We start from the raw sequence: 17,020 nt of genomic DNA on the forward strand, positions 1-17,020 counted from the left end.
GACCCCTCTAGTCCAACCTCCTGCTCAAAGCAGGGTTAGCTATGAGCTCAAACCACGTTTCTCATGGCTTTACTCAGTCAGGTCTCGAAAAACTCCAAGGATGGAGACTGCATGACCTCTCTGGGCATTTCCACTGCTTGACGGTCTTCATGGTGAAAAAAGTTTTTCCTTATATTCAGCCCTGCCCATTCTTTCTAGGTACCCGTTAAAAGGCCTCTCTAACACCTTTGGCGTTTGCAGTCCCCAAGCAAGCTTCCTTTTACCTGCACAGAAAAGGGCTCCATACTCACAGGGAGGCCACTTGTTCTTTCATGGAGCCCCATTCCTCTGCAGTCCTAAGAGTCTGGTGTGTAATGGGAACAGGATGGGACAGCTTCTGCCCCCAAAGACTGCCTAGTCTGTCTGCGATTCTCCATGCCTGGACACAGTCCCTGCCCATGCCCTGGGAGCAATCACACACTGGAGGCACTTCTCTACGAGGGCTGTGGAGCGGACCCATACGGCCCCAGTATCTACCAATGGCTCGTCCTCAGTGATCCATAGAGCGATCATGGGGGACAGGGCCCGAGAAACTGGCTCTCACCAATGCAGTAGTGCCCAGAGGATGAGCTCTCGTAGCCGCGGTCACAGAGGCAGCGGAAGGAGCCATCCGAGTTCTCACAGAAGCCATGGCTCCCACACAGCGTCTCATTGGCACACTCATCTATGTCTGCAGGAGAGAGGAGAGCAGGAATCACCCTAGAAAACACCTCTTCCAAGGGACTCCTCCAGCCCATCCACTTCTGCTCTGACCGTGAGGCACAGAGAACAGAGCAGGCATTACCTTGGTGTGAGGGATTGGGCCTGGCTGCCCTGCTCACTACCTTACTATGAGTGTGTGTGTTAGAGCAGCTTCTAGCAACATCCAGAGCTGCAGAGAGGCCAAATGGGTAGTGAGACAGGAGCAGGAGATGGAAGGGAAGCGCAGGAAGCGGCTGGTGGTGGCAAATGAGGGTAGCAGAGGTCTTTGCAGAGGTGGAAAGGGACACGGAGCCTGGTTCCTACAGGCTCACAGCAGCAGGAGGTACAAGGGTACATCTGAAGTGTGCAGGGCAGTTTCAGAAGGGTGGGGATGAGCAGATAGATCTAGGATGATGCCATTCTGCCCCTGACCGTGCTGACCTTCTCCATTTGCCACAAAGCAGGGAAGCGATCTCTGCCTTGCCCCAGCCCAGAGGGGTTGGACAGTTGTGACCGAGTCCTCTGTCTATAGTCCTCTGGCTGCACCTTGCCCCTCTCCTGCCACTGCGTAAGGGAGATATCCCTGGAGCAGCCAGGACAGCCGCCTGTCCACAGCCCGCTGCTCCCAAAGCCAGGAGCAGCTCCGTGTGCTCTAACTGTTGAGCACTGGCACAGCCTTGAGCCCAGCAGTTGGCAGCAGCTCCTCTGAGCCACAGGGAGCCTTAAAAACTGCAGAAACCCCTTTGCCTTTATCTCTTTGCTTAGGGTTGGAGCCTGAACTCCAAACCTAGACCCCACAGCCTAACACGCTGTGGTACCAGCAGCCTTTCCCCTCACTCACCCCTGCCATGTGCCTGGAACAGGCAGTAGACCCAGCAAGCACAGCTTACTGGGGGCTACAGTCCAGCCCCAGCCCTGGAAAGGCTGTAACCTGCCCAGGACTCTCCCTGAGAGGGAAAGCAACATAATGCAGTGTCTATTCCAGGTGCCAGGAAGAGAGAAGTCTAGACATAAGCAGGCAGCTCAGCCAGGAAAACAAGCTCTCAGCATTATCTGTCTCCCCACTGGCCACATGCTTCCTCCTTTGTCTCCTCCCCCACACCCCTGGCAGAGATGACCTGCAGCCACCTTACTCCTGCCAGGAGGAGGGACAGGGACACTCGGGCTGTACTCACCAATGCAGTCACCCAGGGGGGTCCAGTGGAAACCAGGCTGGCAGCCCATAATACAACGGTAGGAGCCCAGGCTGTTCTGGCACCTCCATGCGCCACAGATGGCATCCCCATATTCTTTACACTCATCCACGTCTGCAGGCCAGCACCAAGAGGTTCAGGAAGAGGAGTGCAAACGGACAAGGATAGTCAAATAAGGACCCTGCTAGCCCACTGCACAGCATCAACCAGATCCAATTTGCCAGAGACCCTGAGCTACTGCTAGTCCTCCTTAGAAGCCATCAGCAACTTTGGGCATTGGGAACCAGAATGCTCCATCCCTGCACCAGCCAGAGGTTACATCCTTCCCCCTGTGTCCCAGGGGTCTGATCTCCCCCAGGATGAGCTCTCACCTACACAGTCATCAGTCTCCTGGGAATGCTTGAACCCATTTTCACACAGACACCTGTAGGAGCCTTCTGTGTTCAGGCACTGGCCTTGCAAGCACCGGGACTTGTCTGCACATTCATCCACATCTGCAAGAGCAGGAAAAATTGTCACCTCAGTTCTTGCAGCAGGGGAGGGGGTGAAGGGCAGGACCTGAGGTATGTCCCTGCCATTCGCCAGCTCACCTTGGCAGCTAACTCCACCAGCCGTATTTGAGAAGCCAGGAGCACAAATGCAGAAGTAGGATCCATGACTGTTGAGACACTCGCCATGGGGGCTGCAGATCTCGCTGTTCAGGCACTCATTCACATCTGCAGAGGGAGAAGAATCAAAGCCATGCACCCACCTCTGGGAAACATCCCTTACCCAAGCCACATGGATCCTCCCCTCCAGTCCCTCAGAGGCAGCCCCCTAGGACTTGTGGTCACCCTGGCTTTCTTGTCATTGAGACAACGAGGCTCTTCCGCATCCATGGTGACTTTGTGTTTGGCCACCCTACAGGTGTGCCCAGCATGGTGGCATCACCTACTTTGGTACTGGCATCTTCCCTGCCAAGAGAAAAAGGGAATCCATGGGGAGGCTGCATGTTGGGGACCCAGAGGGCTACAGGGACGGGACTTGTACCTTCACACATGGTGCCGTTGATGAACTCGAAGCCAGCCTGGCAGTGGCACTGATAGGACCCTGGAGTGTTCCTGCACTCTCCTCCCACACACTGAATGGCAGGATCTTCACACTCGTCCACATCTGCCCAAACAGAATGTCACAGCACAGAGTAAGGCCCCAGCTGCAGCCGCTACCTAGCACAGCCATCACCCAGTTGACAGCCTGCAAGGTAGGCTCAGGGCACCCTCACAGAGCACCCCATCACAGTCAGAGGAGGGCAAAGACTCACTGTTATTAGGGTGTTAGAAGTCAGCCTATACCTTTTACACACATACACATGCACGCGCGCGCACACACACACACACACGTATGCACGCCTCCTAAGGCACTTGGGTGAACTGGATCCCAGCCCTGAGCTGAGTACTCACAGACAATCTCACAGGGTGCTAGCCCCAGTATCCACCTCCACTGGAGCTCTGCTCTGGCTGTCGTGACCACCAAGAGCCCAACACAGTCCCACAGCTGCTGACGAACCTTCTCTTCGGTCAAGTGCACAAGAGCAGACATCAATCCAGGACCAGCAACGCCTTCTCTGGGTCTGCTTTCTTACCTGCCAGACTTGCCTACGATACCCTTCTATGCAGAGGCAGGGGCCTATATCAGCTCTTACCCAACTGCAGAGCCTCCAGCAAACCCTCTCACCCCAGCTCCCTCCAGGCCTTAGCCAGAGACCGCTGATACTCTGAGAGTTTTGCTCACAACAGAGGACAGAGTTCATGCCTTCCTTCTAATGGAGGGCTGTGCGATGCCAGCAGACTGCAGTTTCCTGTAGAGCCCATGGTGCATGTGTGCATGGGGCAAGGGCAGAAGGCAAGTCTCCATGCTCAGCCTCAAAGCAGCAACGATGTTCATCACTCCCACCTTCTGCAGGACAGTTACCTAAAAGGTCTTTGCCCTCCTTTCCAGAAACCATGTGCAAGGCAGAAGGAAGGAGGTACTTTCCTGTAAGGGCTAGTATTCAGGCAGCAGAAGACATGCTGGTGCAGAAGGTCCTGCTCTACCATTTTCCCCTGCCAGGAGCTAAAGCACTGAGAGTGGCAGCTCCTGTGCTCAAGACAGGGACCTTTTCTTCCTCTCTGCAGAGCACTGAGTATGCTATAAGCATAAATGATCATTGTTCCCTACCACCTCAGGCAGGATAGCGCCCAACGGCTCAGCTTCAAAGGGTTACAAGCAGCAGGAATGCTGTTGCATCCTTTTGGAGATGAACCATAACCTACTTTATTTATCACAAAACTATCATGAAACCCTTATCATTCTTCAAATACAAAACCCAGATCCAGAGACAAGGCCACCAGCTGAGGCAGGAAAGAACATGCCATCCTGCCATTGGGTCAGTGTAACCCAAACAGCACCAAAACCTGATAAGGAGCCCTCATGACACAGCCAGGGCAAGGTGGCTGACAAGGGGGTCATGTGGAGTCTTGGAAAAGGGGGAGGGCAGACAGAAGGGACCAAACCCAGGCACAAACTGAAATACAGGAAATTCCACTTGAACACAAGAAAACGCTTCTTCACTGTGAGGGTGGTTGAACACTGGAACAGGTTGCCCAGAGAGGTTGTGGAGTCTCCGTCCTAAGGGATATTCAAAACCCAACCGGACAAGGTCGGGGACAACCTGCTCTAGCCTATCCTGCTTGAGCAGGGGGGTTGAACTAGGTGATCTCCAGAGGTCCCCTGGAACCCCAACTATTTTGTGATTCTATGAAATCATGGTTCTTCCATCTCACCCAAAAATCACATGGAAAGTGACATCATTTCACACTGGATTTCTCAGATACCAATACAGAGGAAAAGAGAGGGACGAAAACCACCTTCTTTTACCCTATTGGAGGCCCCCATGCACGGGGAACTTCTGAGAGTCACATCAAAGGCAAGCTCCTCCAGGAGGCTGTCTGTCACCTATGTGCAGATTGCAGAGCCCTGTGGCTCTCTGAGAGAAATCGTCAGTCCATGGGGCAATCTTTAACCAAATACCTTTGCCAGCTCCGTCCTCTTCCTTCCCTTGCCCCAAATAGGGAGTCTGCCTTGAGCTCACTCTAATAATGGCCCAGGACATATCCTGGAGGCCAGCAGCCAGGGAGAGAGGGAGTTTTTCCTCTCTGTGCTAGGGCAGTCGAGCTGTAGGGCTGGAATATTGGGTTCTCTCACATGGGTCCCTTTCATGTCTGAGCAATGCAACCAACGCAGATCCATACTTGTGTTAACATTCTACCACATATACCTGTCACAGCAGAGCTCTTGAATAACAGTAAAGAGATGGAGAATGATTGTAAGGCTATAGAAATCTTCAGACCCCACTGATAACCCAGCTATGGCTATGTACCCCTTTTCCTGGGAACTCATTCCCTTCAGTGCCTATTCCTCTGCCCCTGGGAAAGGGATACCTTCACACATGCTGCCATCTCTGGACACGGCATAGCCAGAATCACAGGCCACACAGGAGTAGGAGCCCTCAGTGTTGAGGCAGAGTCCAGAGGGACAGGCAGCCTCAGCTGTACACTCGTCGATGTCTGCATAAACACACAAGCGAGAGTGGGATGAGCAGGAAGGACAGAGAGAAACCATGAGCAGGGGGATCAGGAGCAACTGTGTTGAGGGAAGAGGCCAACACTGGGGCCAGAGGCTCAGTACTAATTATCGGCAGCAGAGCCAAGCACTCAAGAAGAGCCCAAGAAAACCTCTGGATTGGGTGCACAACACTTCTGAGGGTGATGGGTCTGAACCAAGAGCTCCCCAGTACCTTGGCAACTCTTCCCATCAAGTGCCACCTCGTAGCCCTGGTAGCAGGCACAACGGAAGGAGCCGTCCAGGTTGACACACTGTCCATGAGCACAGGTCCCCTCCACAAGGCACTCGTCCACATCTGCGTGACATAGCAAAGGGCAATACAGCATGGCAAGGGTGCTCAGAGACCCTGGGCCATCTCCACCGCTCGCACCACAAGGGTTCTGTGCTCTGGCCACAGACATTGTCTGTCCCCTGGAGAAATGTGCTGCATATGCCCCCCACTCTGTTTGAGGCTTGCACATAGCACTGCCATGAGTGTGCTTTCCTGAGAGTGCCCAAGTTCCTCACCAATGCATCTCCCATTCCTGGGCTGATAACCATCTGGACAGCTGACACACTTGTAGGCCCCTAGGGTATTGACACACTTTCCATTGGGGCAAGGACTGGGGTCCACACACTCATTGATATCTGCCAAAAAAAAAAAAAAACACCACACACACAAAAAAACCCCAATACACTCCTTTCAGGCTCCGAAAGACATACACTGCAGGCTTCTCCAGAATGTCTCTACAGCCAGAACCTCAGAATCCCCCTTCAAGACAATGATTCCGAAGGACAGGAGTGCTGAGTTCTTCAGGGCTTGGGCGACATTTATTAGAATCTCAATTATCATTTGGGAACCTACAACTACCCCTGAGGGCTGACATAATCCAGCAGTGCAAGTCACTGCCACAGGACATTGTCAAGACCAGAAATATGTACAGGTGCAGAAAGAGATCAGACAACATCTATGCAGGGCTGTTTCACTAGGAGTTTTCATAACTATGATTAGGATGCAGTCTCCAGCTCATGAAGTCCTTAAAGCCAGTACTTCCTGAAGGCTATGTTTGGGACAGCAGCATTCTGTACACACTCTAATTTCTACACTGTATCCTTAAATGTGCTGCCATCCTCCATTGGGAAAAAGGCTACCGAGAAAGAAAGATCTTTGACCAGGCAGACCATATGCTCACAAGGTCAAATGCTCTCAAAGGCCCAGGTCATTTCAGATGAATGGAATGTTGTGGGGACAGGTGGTATGAGTCTCTGCAGCCTTCTCTCCCTTCAACGTACTGGGCAGCACAGGGATATGGTGACAGAATCAACCTGGCACTAAAAAGCACAGCCATCTCTTCCCAGACTGGAAAGCCAGCACAGGTTGGTCCCAGTGTGCTGTGGAACTCTTTGTGGGGAAATGGGAGAGGATCTAGAGAGAGCTCAACCAGCCCAGGAAAGCCTGTCACTCCTGCAGGGTGAGGAGGGGACATCTGGCTGTCACAGGAGGTACACAGCAGACAAGAATGTCTTTCCAGGGCAACCAAGCAGTGAGGGAAGGAGGTATTCAGCTCTGGCTGGATTTGAGGTGCAGGGGAAGAGGGAGCAGCAAACTTCACCTTCGCACTGTCCTCTGGGGTTCATGACAAAGCCCTCCTTGCACTCGCAGTGGTATGAGCCAGGAGTGTTGATGCATTGCTGCCCGGGGCATGTGGAGGGCTGGACACATTCATCCCGATCTGGCAACACACAAGGAGACAGTCCTGAAGTCTTCACCTTCCAGCGTGGAGAAGATTGGCTGCAGGAGAGGAGCTGCTCCACCTGCAACAGGCTCTGCCCAAGGATGAGCCATGCCAGGACTATCCTCCATCGCCATCTCAGGCCATCCCTAGACCCCTCCTCTGCCATTATACCAGTGATCAGGGCTGGCATTGCAGGCTCCTGTCCATTATCCCCATGGGCCTGCCCTGCTGATGTTTATCACCTCCATGTGCCACAACTAGATGGAGCAAGGCCTTCCCCCTTGCTCAGCCCAAATTCCAGCTGATGACAAACGTAGAGCAGTAACAAAGCAAAGCAGCTTTCCTTCACCCCAGCAAGCAACTACACTCTAGTGAGCTCCCTTCCCCCACCACTCACTCCTCCCAAACTGTCAGCAAAGGGCAATGGAAGATGTCTGCATGTGAGCTGAGGAGTCCTGCGTAGGGCAGAGCAGAGCTCACTGGGATTTCTAAGGCGGTCTTTGCTGATTGCCATCTTCCACGACAGGGTCCTGTCCCTGAGTGAGCAAGAGAGAGTGATCCCTGTGGATCAGGGTCTCCCAGGCCAGACCTGCAAGAAGGGAGTATGTGCATGTGTGTATATATGCAGATGAGAAAGAGTGAGGGAGGGAGAGCGAATCAAATGAAAGATGAGTCTGGAAAGACCCAACTGGGGGGGGCCTTTCAGAAGAAGCTTCTCCCTCACCCTGGGCTGGTGGCAGTCCTGGGCCAGATGGCATATCACTTACCCTGACAGATCTGCATGTTCTCTGAGACGATCAGGGTGTACCCAGAGTAGCAGAGACACAAATAGGAGCCCACGTTATTGATACAGCGACCTTTTCCAGCACAAGGATCCTTCAGGCATTCATCTTCATCTGGGCTCAGGCAAGAAAGGCAGTCACCATGAGCAGCTTCCTGCTGACCCTCCCTCCAGGCCTGAACTCTGTGGGGCACAGGGTGGGCAGGGGCCCAGTAGAGATGCCAGAAAACCTTTCCTCAGGGAATCTGCATGACCAAAGTGTCCGTCGAGCCCTACCAGGCACCCTGCGAGTACTGAGGGCCTGCTCTTTGAACCTCCCCTGAGCACAAAGGCTGGGGAAGCTGGTCAGAGCAGGTGTCCTCTGGCCCCAGGACTGCTTAAGTGAGACAGGTGACTAGCTCCTCTCCTGTACTGGGAAGTTTCTACAGGCTGGAGAGAGCTGAAGGTCAGCACTGCCCTGAACTCTCAGTGCCTCACATGCCAACCTGCCTGTTGCACTCTGGCATGGGGCTGTGATGCCCCACATCTCCCTGCTCACCTCTTGAAACAAAAAAGGTGTCAACATACCAATGCAGCTGAGGCGGCTGGGGTGCAACTGATAGCCAGGGTTACACAAGCAGCTGTATCCATCCACGGTGAGCACACAAGTGCCTTCTCCACAGGAAAGGGGGGAAGAGGCACAGCTACCAGTCCCTGGGGTGAAGAAAGCATAAGGTTGGGGGCAGCACCTAAAGGGTGCAAGAAGTCCAAGGTCTGTCTTGTGTCCCCACTAACACTCCTGGGAGATTGCTGTCCCCGTGTTCCCTTCTTGGACAGTAATGGAGCAGGCCCAGCTTGCTCCTCTAATCTTCAGGCAGCCTGTGTCCATGGAGCTGTAGGGAGGACATGACATCCTCAAGTGCGGACCTTGCCCCCTCCTCTGGCCCTGAACTGAGCTGGGATGCCCCAGTCCCCTGCATAACTGAGCCCAAGCCCACAAGGTGCTGTTATGAAACCAGCCAGCCCCATACAGACGAGAGGCCTTGGAGAACAGCTGCTGGCAGAGCATGGCACATTCAAAGGGGCTCCTTCTGAGGCCAGAGCAGGGTAGGACACTCACCTGCCTTCCTACAGCCCCATTGAACAGGGGTCAGCCAGTGGTGGGGAGGCAAAGGGGTGCAGGAGAAGGCCATCAGTGATACTACACACCTCTAAGTGCTCGGCCAGGCCCACAGCCAGACCAACCTCAAACAAAAGGCTATTGATGGAGGCACATTCCATAGCAAGGTGCCTCCGCCAGGCCTTCTCCCAGAAGTGCTCCAGCCCTGTGCAGAGGAGCAGGGGCTGCACTCCCAGACACTTAGGCAACCCTGCAACAACAGAGTTCTTGTTATCCGTGCAGTAAACAACCCGCCCCTGGGAGCCACGTGCTTCCCCTTCCACTCTGACTTCCCAGTGACTCAACACTCTGCTGCAGAGGGGAATGGTGCCAAAGACACTGGAGCAAGCATGTGATTCCCCTTCTCTGGGAGTCACTGCCATGCTGTGTCAGACGAACGAACTGCAGGCAGGGAAGGACACAGAAAGCCAAACTCTTTGCTCCCTGTACAGGATCACTCTCATATCTCCCCACATCCGGCTGTCTTTCCCAGGCTGGGAGCAGTCAGGGTCAGGCTGGGACAGGGTGGGTGAGGCAGCGACAACACACCAGGGTGTTATGCCAGGGACTTTTTGGGAGGAAGTCAAGTGGGGCATGTGGGAAGACAAGAGGGCTGGGAAAGGAGAAAACCCTAGTACAGAGCTTTGGGCACAGTTTCCCTGTAGTTCCAGGCACATAGAGGAGGGAAATCCCCAAGAGCTGTGGACACACACCTGAGCCTTGTGTTGGCATCTGTGTTGGAGCTGCATCAACGTGGTGGGTAGTGGTGCCAGGCCTGGGGGGAGCATGCAGGGACTCTTCTTTCTCTGCTGAGATGATTGAGGAAGAATAAGAAAGACATGAGCTCCAGCCTGGGATCCCAGACACAAGTGTCTGCCCAAGATCTGCCCATGCTCGGTATCCCAGCACCCACAGCCCCGAGACAGCTTACAGGAAAAGGCAGGGGTAATATCAGGCCCAGGTGCAGAAACCTCACCATCTTGTTATTTAAAAAAAAATTTATCTGTGTCACTCCTTATAGAGCCAGCATGGCCTGCTCGAGAGGCAACACATCCCCACATCCCTACACATCCCCACATTGGCTGCTCCAGAGCTGCTCCAGATCTCAGATCATCCACCCACTGTGTAACGAGGACTCCCTCTGCACTGACCCTTAGCCAGAACAGCCAGGAGCCCATCCTGCCCAGCACTGACTGGTGCCATGCAGAGGAGGCAGCTCAAAACCTCTTCTCCACTACCACCCTGACCATATGCCAGCTGGGCACTTACCGGTGTGCGTAGCAGGCTCTGGGGTGGCATCAGCAGGGCCCTGAGGGACAGAAACATAAGACTGTCTCTTCCCACGTGAACGCAGCTGAAAGGTAATTTCCCAGAGACACTGCCCTACCCACTTTCTGGCTCCTCTTGCACTCTGAAACACTGCTATGGGAGGAGGAGCTGCTGTGAGTGGGTGTACACGGCAGGGCTACCGTTACTCTGAGCACCTCATCCTGAACAAAGCACAGTTCCTCTGGACCTTGGCATCCCACTTTACATTCTGACTTCTCAGTTAGACACTCCAGGGTAGGGGTCTGCACAGTGTAGGGTACTGGTGGTGCAGTGACTTCAGCCACAGCAGCTCATTCAATGTGGAAGAGTCTGCAGTTCACACTCTGTTCCCTTAGCCAGAAGATATTTGCTCTCCTTAGCCCTATCTCTGATCACATTTCACACCTCCCCATCATCTATTTATATGATACACATCACTCCTCCTGCTCCTCATACCACCACAGATACACACAGGCTTAGTGAGAGGAGCCTTACTCACCTGTCCAGCAGAAGATACTTCACCTGGAAAGTGAAACAGGGCCTGGTGAGTAGAGACAAGATAGTCTGCCATCCTTCCTGAGTCTTGGCTGCTCTAACATCACCCGCCTCCCAGATACTGCCTCTGAATCCCTCATTGTCCTCAGTAAGAGCTTGCTCTCAAAGCCAGCCCACCAGGACTCCTCTCCCAGCTCTTCACAGACCCCAGGAGCTTCCACTCCAGCAAATGCTGGCACAAGCAGTCAGTCATACTTCTCTCTGGCTGTACCAGACAAAGGCCTAAGGACTGTAGTGCCAAGGCTCCCACACAGACCTAAGGTCCAAGCAGAGGTAGCCTGGCCACCCAGCACCAGTTGCAAAGATGTAATCACAGGAGGCTAGAACTCTCAACCTCCTCTCCAAAGGCTTGAAGAGCTTGCGTCTAGTGCCCCGGGAATACTGGTCAGACTGAAAGACACTTTGCATATCCACATATATGCAAAGAGCCCCTATCAACTAGAAATCCAGCCATGGGGACAAGACAGGGCCTGGGAATTTGCCCTTCCTTGCTATAGGCCAGGATGGAGCAGCTTTGAGCATCAGATCCCACACTACCCTCTCCTGCTGAGGTGCCAGGGTGGGGGAAGGTCTCCAGGATGCTCCCACGCAAGCTGTCCTGCAGTTGCTGTCTTCTTCCTGCCCAATCTAATGTCCAGTTGCTGCTTTGCCCTTGCTCTTCCAAGCTGAGCGGTAGCTCTTCTGCCTCCGCCTTTCTCATGGACAGGCGGATATCAGAGCTAGAGTAGGTGTAGCCATGTCCTGCTGGGCAAATCTCCTTGAAGGCTTCTGTGAGGGAAAACCAAGCCAAAGCTTTAGAGGGTAGGAGGTGAAAGGAAGAGGCTGATGCAGAGACCACAAATCCAAAACCTGGCTCACAGCACCCAGACTTGAAGGTGGGACAGTGAAGGAAGGAGTAAAAACAGATAGGCCTACAGTGTCTGTATGTGAATGTAGGTGACAGTTTCTCCTAGCCTATCCTCTTCTGAAGTTTTCTAAGGGTTAAATCATGGTAGAAACACATCTGGGCTGCAGTGGGTGGATGCTTCAAGCGGAAGGAATTGGCTCATAGTGCAGGGTAGGTTTCTAACAGGTTCTGGCCAGCATTCCTGGACACCAAGAACTACATCTGTCCCCTGGGACAGTACTGCTGGGGAGAGATCATGCTGCATGAAGGTTGAAGCTGAGCGAGGGAGCAGATAAAAGTGAACCCATGATACCCTGGCACTGTGGGCTTTGCACATCACTCAGGATACTCCGCACAAACCACCCGCAGATTTTTCCCATCCCCAAATAATTCATTTTTGTCTCCTTCACACTGTATGCTGAGAGATGTTAAACTCCTCCTCACCTGGCTGTCATTCCAGCAGTAGATGAAACATTCATTTTAAGGGAGGCAGAGTGAGACGGAAAGAGCTGTCAAGAAAAGCTAGGCACAGATACAGCTGTGCTCTCCCTCTGGTGCACAGTGTTTTCTTACCAGGGACTTCGGTATCCACCTGATATTACCCAGGTCTGCTCCCTGGACTGCTGCACCTGTATCACAGGTCTGCCTCTGCTGCAGGTCCTGCAGCCATGTACATGGTCTAGTGCTGTGTCTCACAGACCTCTGAGCTCAAGTCCTGGTCTATACACTGTTCCCTGGACTGTATAACCCTTGCCTCACTGTGGGCTGGCTGTAGGCAAGGAGCTAGAAGAGAACATAAGTTCAAGCAAGCCAAGCCCCAGTCTAATCACAGCAGGCAAAGCCAAAGTGGGCATATCTCACCTGAACCAGGCACAGGGCACTTCTCACAGTTCTTCCCCCAGCCTTTGCCAACACGGCTGCAGCAGCAAATCTGCTGGGTGATTCGATGGGAGAGGGGGAAGGAGCACACACCTCCAACTGCTGAGCGATAACACAGCCCCTGCTCCATGGACACTGCCTTGTCCGCTGAAACACAACAGCAGAGTCAGCCTGACATCAAGCTCTACCCTGACCAAAGAGAGAAAGGATGTTCAGCCTTTCCACCTCAGGCCTACTCTTTGCCTGTACCTCCCACCCTATCCTAAGAACTGCCCCATTCTCATTCCAGAAAACCCTCTGGGCCATAAATCATCAGGCCATTACCCCCACCTGCGCCAATCCCCAAGTTAATTCAGCTCCTGTGGGAGCTCTGTCAAACAGGGAAGCTGTTCTCCTCTACACTACTACTACTACTCCTACACTACTACTGCACCACACGCACGTTCCCTCAGGGCTCTGCAGTGAACACGAGCAGAAGACCATGAGAGGCCCACAGGGAAGAGCCCTGTCTGAGGAGGGATCTAGGTACCCATGTACACACACACAAAACAGCGTACAGGCACACAGTGTCTCCCTCTGCACCCACACACCCTTGCAAGAGGCACAAAGCATACTGCAGCCCCGACTCAGCTCCCGATCTGTGTGATCCTGCTCATACCTGGAGGGCCTTGGGCAACTGCCCCTTCCCAGCTCGGGGATTCTCTGGAGCACTTACAGATACAGTGGCTGCGGGATGGGTCCAGCATGGTGCCAGGTTTGCAGGTGCAGCGGAAGCTGCCACGGGTGTTCACACACTCAGCATCTTTGCACAGGCCCTGCATCAGGCATTCATTGATATCTGTGTGGAAGAGAAAGACTGGCTCAGCCAAGAGACCTTGACCCTGCTGCCTAGTTAGGGCCTGGAAGCCCTTGCTGGGTATGAGAAGGACTGTGAGGAAGAGTGGAGCTCTCCCCTACTGCTTTTTAGTCAAGCCAGCCTCCACAGCCTGGATGGTGCCTGCAAACTGATTACAAAATCAACACGCTGTTCTCTGATGCCTTCCAACCTCCTCTCCCACAGGCTAAGAGTGACCCCAAGCAGGAGCAGAAGGTTACTGTTATCCTTCACCTTCCAGATGAGCTGGTCTCAGCAGAATCAGGCCACAGTGGGAAAGAGAGCAGCAGTCAGTGGGGTCATGTGCCAGGGTGCTCCCACACACAGAGGTTAGGTACCTTCCTTGCTATGGCGTTAGGGACAGCTGAGCCAGGACTCACTGAGAGCTCCCAGGAAGGGCACAGAGATAAGTGGCCAGTGCAGGTACTGGCAGAGGCTCTAGTTTAGCCACAGCTCTTGGAGGATGGGAGACGTAGGGAATCTGGGAGTTGGGATGATGCTCTGATAATCCAGGACATTTCAGCCCTCCCTCCACATCACAGGCGTTGGCTGCCTCTTGCCACAAAGCCTTGTTTCTCAGGCCTCTTGGATGAGCTGCATAGTCTGTCTGGCTGCAGGCATATGGTTCTCCTTGTCACTGCCTCAAGTGCCCGTCGCTCTTTAGTCTCTGGGGCTTGCAGTGATGCAATTGCCTTTGACAGATGGGAAGGAATCACCATCTTTGTTGTTCACTCTTGGCTCTGTGCTGTCAAATCAGATGATGTCAATGCTACTCCGTCATTCCTCCTTCAGGTCCCCTTAGCCCAGAGCCTCCCATCAGGTGCACCAAGTCAGAGCCCGGGTCTCAGCCACACAGGTGTCCTAGGCAGCCTCTACACTGAGCAGTTTGGTGGGAACCTCCGTGGTAACAGCAATCCCACATCTGCTGCACAGAGCTCACTTGCTGCAGCTGCAGAGATGGCTCTCAAATGACTGTTCTGCTCTGGAATACTCATGGAAAACAGATGTGGTGCCTCTGATGAGCCATCCTGTTAAGATCACTCTTACAGCCCTTAGGGTCATGTTTGTGAGCCTTGATTGGAAGGCAAGTCTTGTCCTCTAACTCAACCCCTGGTCCTGCTAATCTGGAGCAGCCCACCACAGAGGATCCTTGTTGAGAAATACAGGCCCACGCACACAGAGGGCAGTGACTGATCCTCACACACAGTGCCCAAGTGCCAAGCAGAAGAACAGGGGGCCAATCTCCAGCTTGCCACTGTACTGTGCCTTTCTGTGAACAGGCTGCGTGAGCAGAAAGTCACCAAGTTCAAGCACTGCCTCTGCTACTGACTCAGCATGCAACATAAGACACAGCCTTTGGGAAGGGAAATGGTTTTCCAGAAGGGAAACACCATAGATCTTATCTATTTGGCCTGCAGTAAAGCCTATCCTACAGCACCACATAGGAATGTATTAGCTAAGCTGGAGAAGATGGGAATTCACAAAAGGTGTGTAAAGGGGGAGCTGAGGGCAGGTTTCAGGGTGAAGGGGCAAGGAGGGAGCGTTCCTCATGGCTTGGTCTGGCTTTATATCTTCAGTGAAGACCTTGGCCCAAAAAAAGTAAGTGTCCTGATGAAATGCACTGTGTCATGAGGCACGAACAGTGGAGGAAGATCTGGACTGTACAATGGAGTGGTAAGAATGGGATGAACCTCAGTAGCACTTGTGGACAAACTACAAAAACATTTATCACAAGCTAAGAGTGCATCAGGTGGGAGCAGCCAGTAAGAGGGACCTGAGTGCTCCCAGAACAACTGTAAGCTGCCAGCATCCCATTGCTGTGAAAAAGGCAAATGTGATGCTAGGTAGCACCATGACAAACGCTTTCTGAAGACACAGGGTAGTCCTAATGCACATATAAGGCTCTGGTGAGACATCAGATGCCCTGAGAGTACCTGGTGGTGCTCTAGAGACTGACTCAATGTGGAACGGGTGTAAATGAGGGCTGCTGGGACACTCTGAAGAACAGAGACATGAGAAAAGCTTAGCTCAGAACAGCTGGGCTCAGAAACTGCTTTCCTAGCACTACCTTATTCCTTGGAGACGGAGCATCACTGCTTGGTGAAAGTGAGGCTATCACACAGCCAGCCACAACAGCCAGAGTTTTGATTTAACGAGCTAGGAGGTCCCCTCCAGTTCTGTGCTCTTGAACTCCTCCTTTCATCCTACCACCTGCCCCATACATGGTTGAGACACACTGGGGCTGTCAGGGTCAGGCTATGATGTTTGACCAATCGGAAATATTAATGCTACAGGGAGGTGCAGCAGTCTATAGACAGGAGCAATCAACAAAGACTTTCTATTCTAGATGATACAGAAAATCTGTGCATAGCAGTGCCACTTGCCTATCCCTCTCTTGCTACTCTGGGAAGAAGGGGTGGCTGTGACAGCACTTGTGACAAGTACTAGTCTCCTGTCCTGTGCTAAGTAGAGGACAGAGATCATGAGAAGCAGAACCAGTGGCCAAATGTGCTATAAACCCCACTCAGAGAAGAAGATTGGGCTCTCCAGAAGAGCCTCGGGGTTCATCTGTCTCACTCCCTGGCACCACTTGAATGCCTTGTCATTCTGACACACCAAACGGATGAGGTGTTTGGCCTATGTATAAGCAAAGGGATTGAAGGGATTAGAGTAATGAGAGTGCAAGACAAACAAGCACCAAGGGCTCGGCTTTGTGCGCTTAATATAAAACAGGACCACATCCTGGCCCTACTCCAACCCCCTCTTTTCCACTGGCAGCAGAAGACTCACCCACAGTGGAAATCCCCAAGGGGAACAGAGGCAGGCAGGCAAGCTCTGCACCACACACTCCTACCCACTATGGCATGCCAGAGACACAGCTGGACCCAGAGGAAGAGGCCTAGAGGCCCATAAACTGAGATCCATAAGCTGTCTCATCTGCTTCCTCATACCTCACACAAACTGATTGGTGCTCCTCAGAAGCAGCCATGGTGGATCAGGCAGCCTGCAGCAGAAAGGTGCAGGCTGGGTCTGGTGAGCAAATAGGACTTGAGTTAGCAACGGACACAAGGAGACATGGACACCAGGGCGCAGGTGTATGTCCAGTGCAGTCACTACAGTGTATCGTAGACCTCCCTACCATCATCTCCAGCTCCCCCAGCCAGCAGCCCCCAATGCATTGCAACCACATTAATCCTTCCAGGGACATCCTCTTTGCTGGTCTATGCAGCACTGGGAGGTTCCCCGGCCGATGGAAGGACAGCCTATGCTGTTCTCTTTAACAGCCATAGATCTGAAGCCTCCAGGCTGTTGTTACAGGATCACAGAAT

The 17,020-nt window shown here is 53.1% G+C and overlaps 1 protein-coding gene across 4 annotated transcripts in view; it reads right to left on the minus strand.

Moving 5' to 3' along the window:
* LTBP2 (latent transforming growth factor beta binding protein 2) overlaps positions 1-17,020 on the minus strand; it is an 85,477-nt gene that overhangs the window by 8,534 nt on the left and 59,923 nt on the right. Inside the window, exons 10-26 of one of the 4 annotated variants that reach the window (XM_009670889.2) lie at positions 13,533-13,655; positions 12,800-12,964; positions 11,590-11,820; positions 10,997-11,019; positions 10,459-10,498; positions 9,903-9,995; positions 8,619-8,744; positions 8,038-8,166; positions 7,148-7,267; positions 6,063-6,182; positions 5,728-5,850; positions 5,372-5,497; positions 2,943-3,065; positions 2,504-2,629; positions 2,285-2,407; positions 1,896-2,027; positions 584-709 (exon numbers count right to left, since the gene is read on the minus strand). In XM_009670889.2, coding sequence (XP_009669184.2) covers positions 584-709; positions 1,896-2,027; positions 2,285-2,407; positions 2,504-2,629; positions 2,943-3,065; positions 5,372-5,497; positions 5,728-5,850; positions 6,063-6,182; positions 7,148-7,267; positions 8,038-8,166; positions 8,619-8,744; positions 9,903-9,995; positions 10,459-10,498; positions 10,997-11,019; positions 11,590-11,820; positions 12,800-12,964; positions 13,533-13,655 — 2,049 coding nt within the window. Of the gene's footprint in view, positions 1-583; positions 710-1,895; positions 2,028-2,284; positions 2,408-2,503; positions 2,630-2,942; positions 3,066-5,371; positions 5,498-5,727; positions 5,851-6,062; positions 6,183-7,147; positions 7,268-8,037; positions 8,167-8,618; positions 8,745-9,902; positions 9,999-10,458; positions 10,499-10,996; positions 11,020-11,589; positions 11,821-12,799; positions 12,965-13,532; positions 13,656-17,020 lie in introns of all 4 variants that reach the window. The other 3 variants (XM_009670888.2, XM_009670890.2, XM_009670891.2) reach the window with 3 other exon arrangements.

This window comes from Struthio camelus, chromosome 5, assembly GCF_040807025.1.
Source record: "Struthio camelus isolate bStrCam1 chromosome 5, bStrCam1.hap1, whole genome shotgun sequence".
In the NCBI taxonomy this organism is placed as follows: domain Eukaryota; kingdom Metazoa; phylum Chordata; class Aves; order Struthioniformes; family Struthionidae; genus Struthio; species Struthio camelus.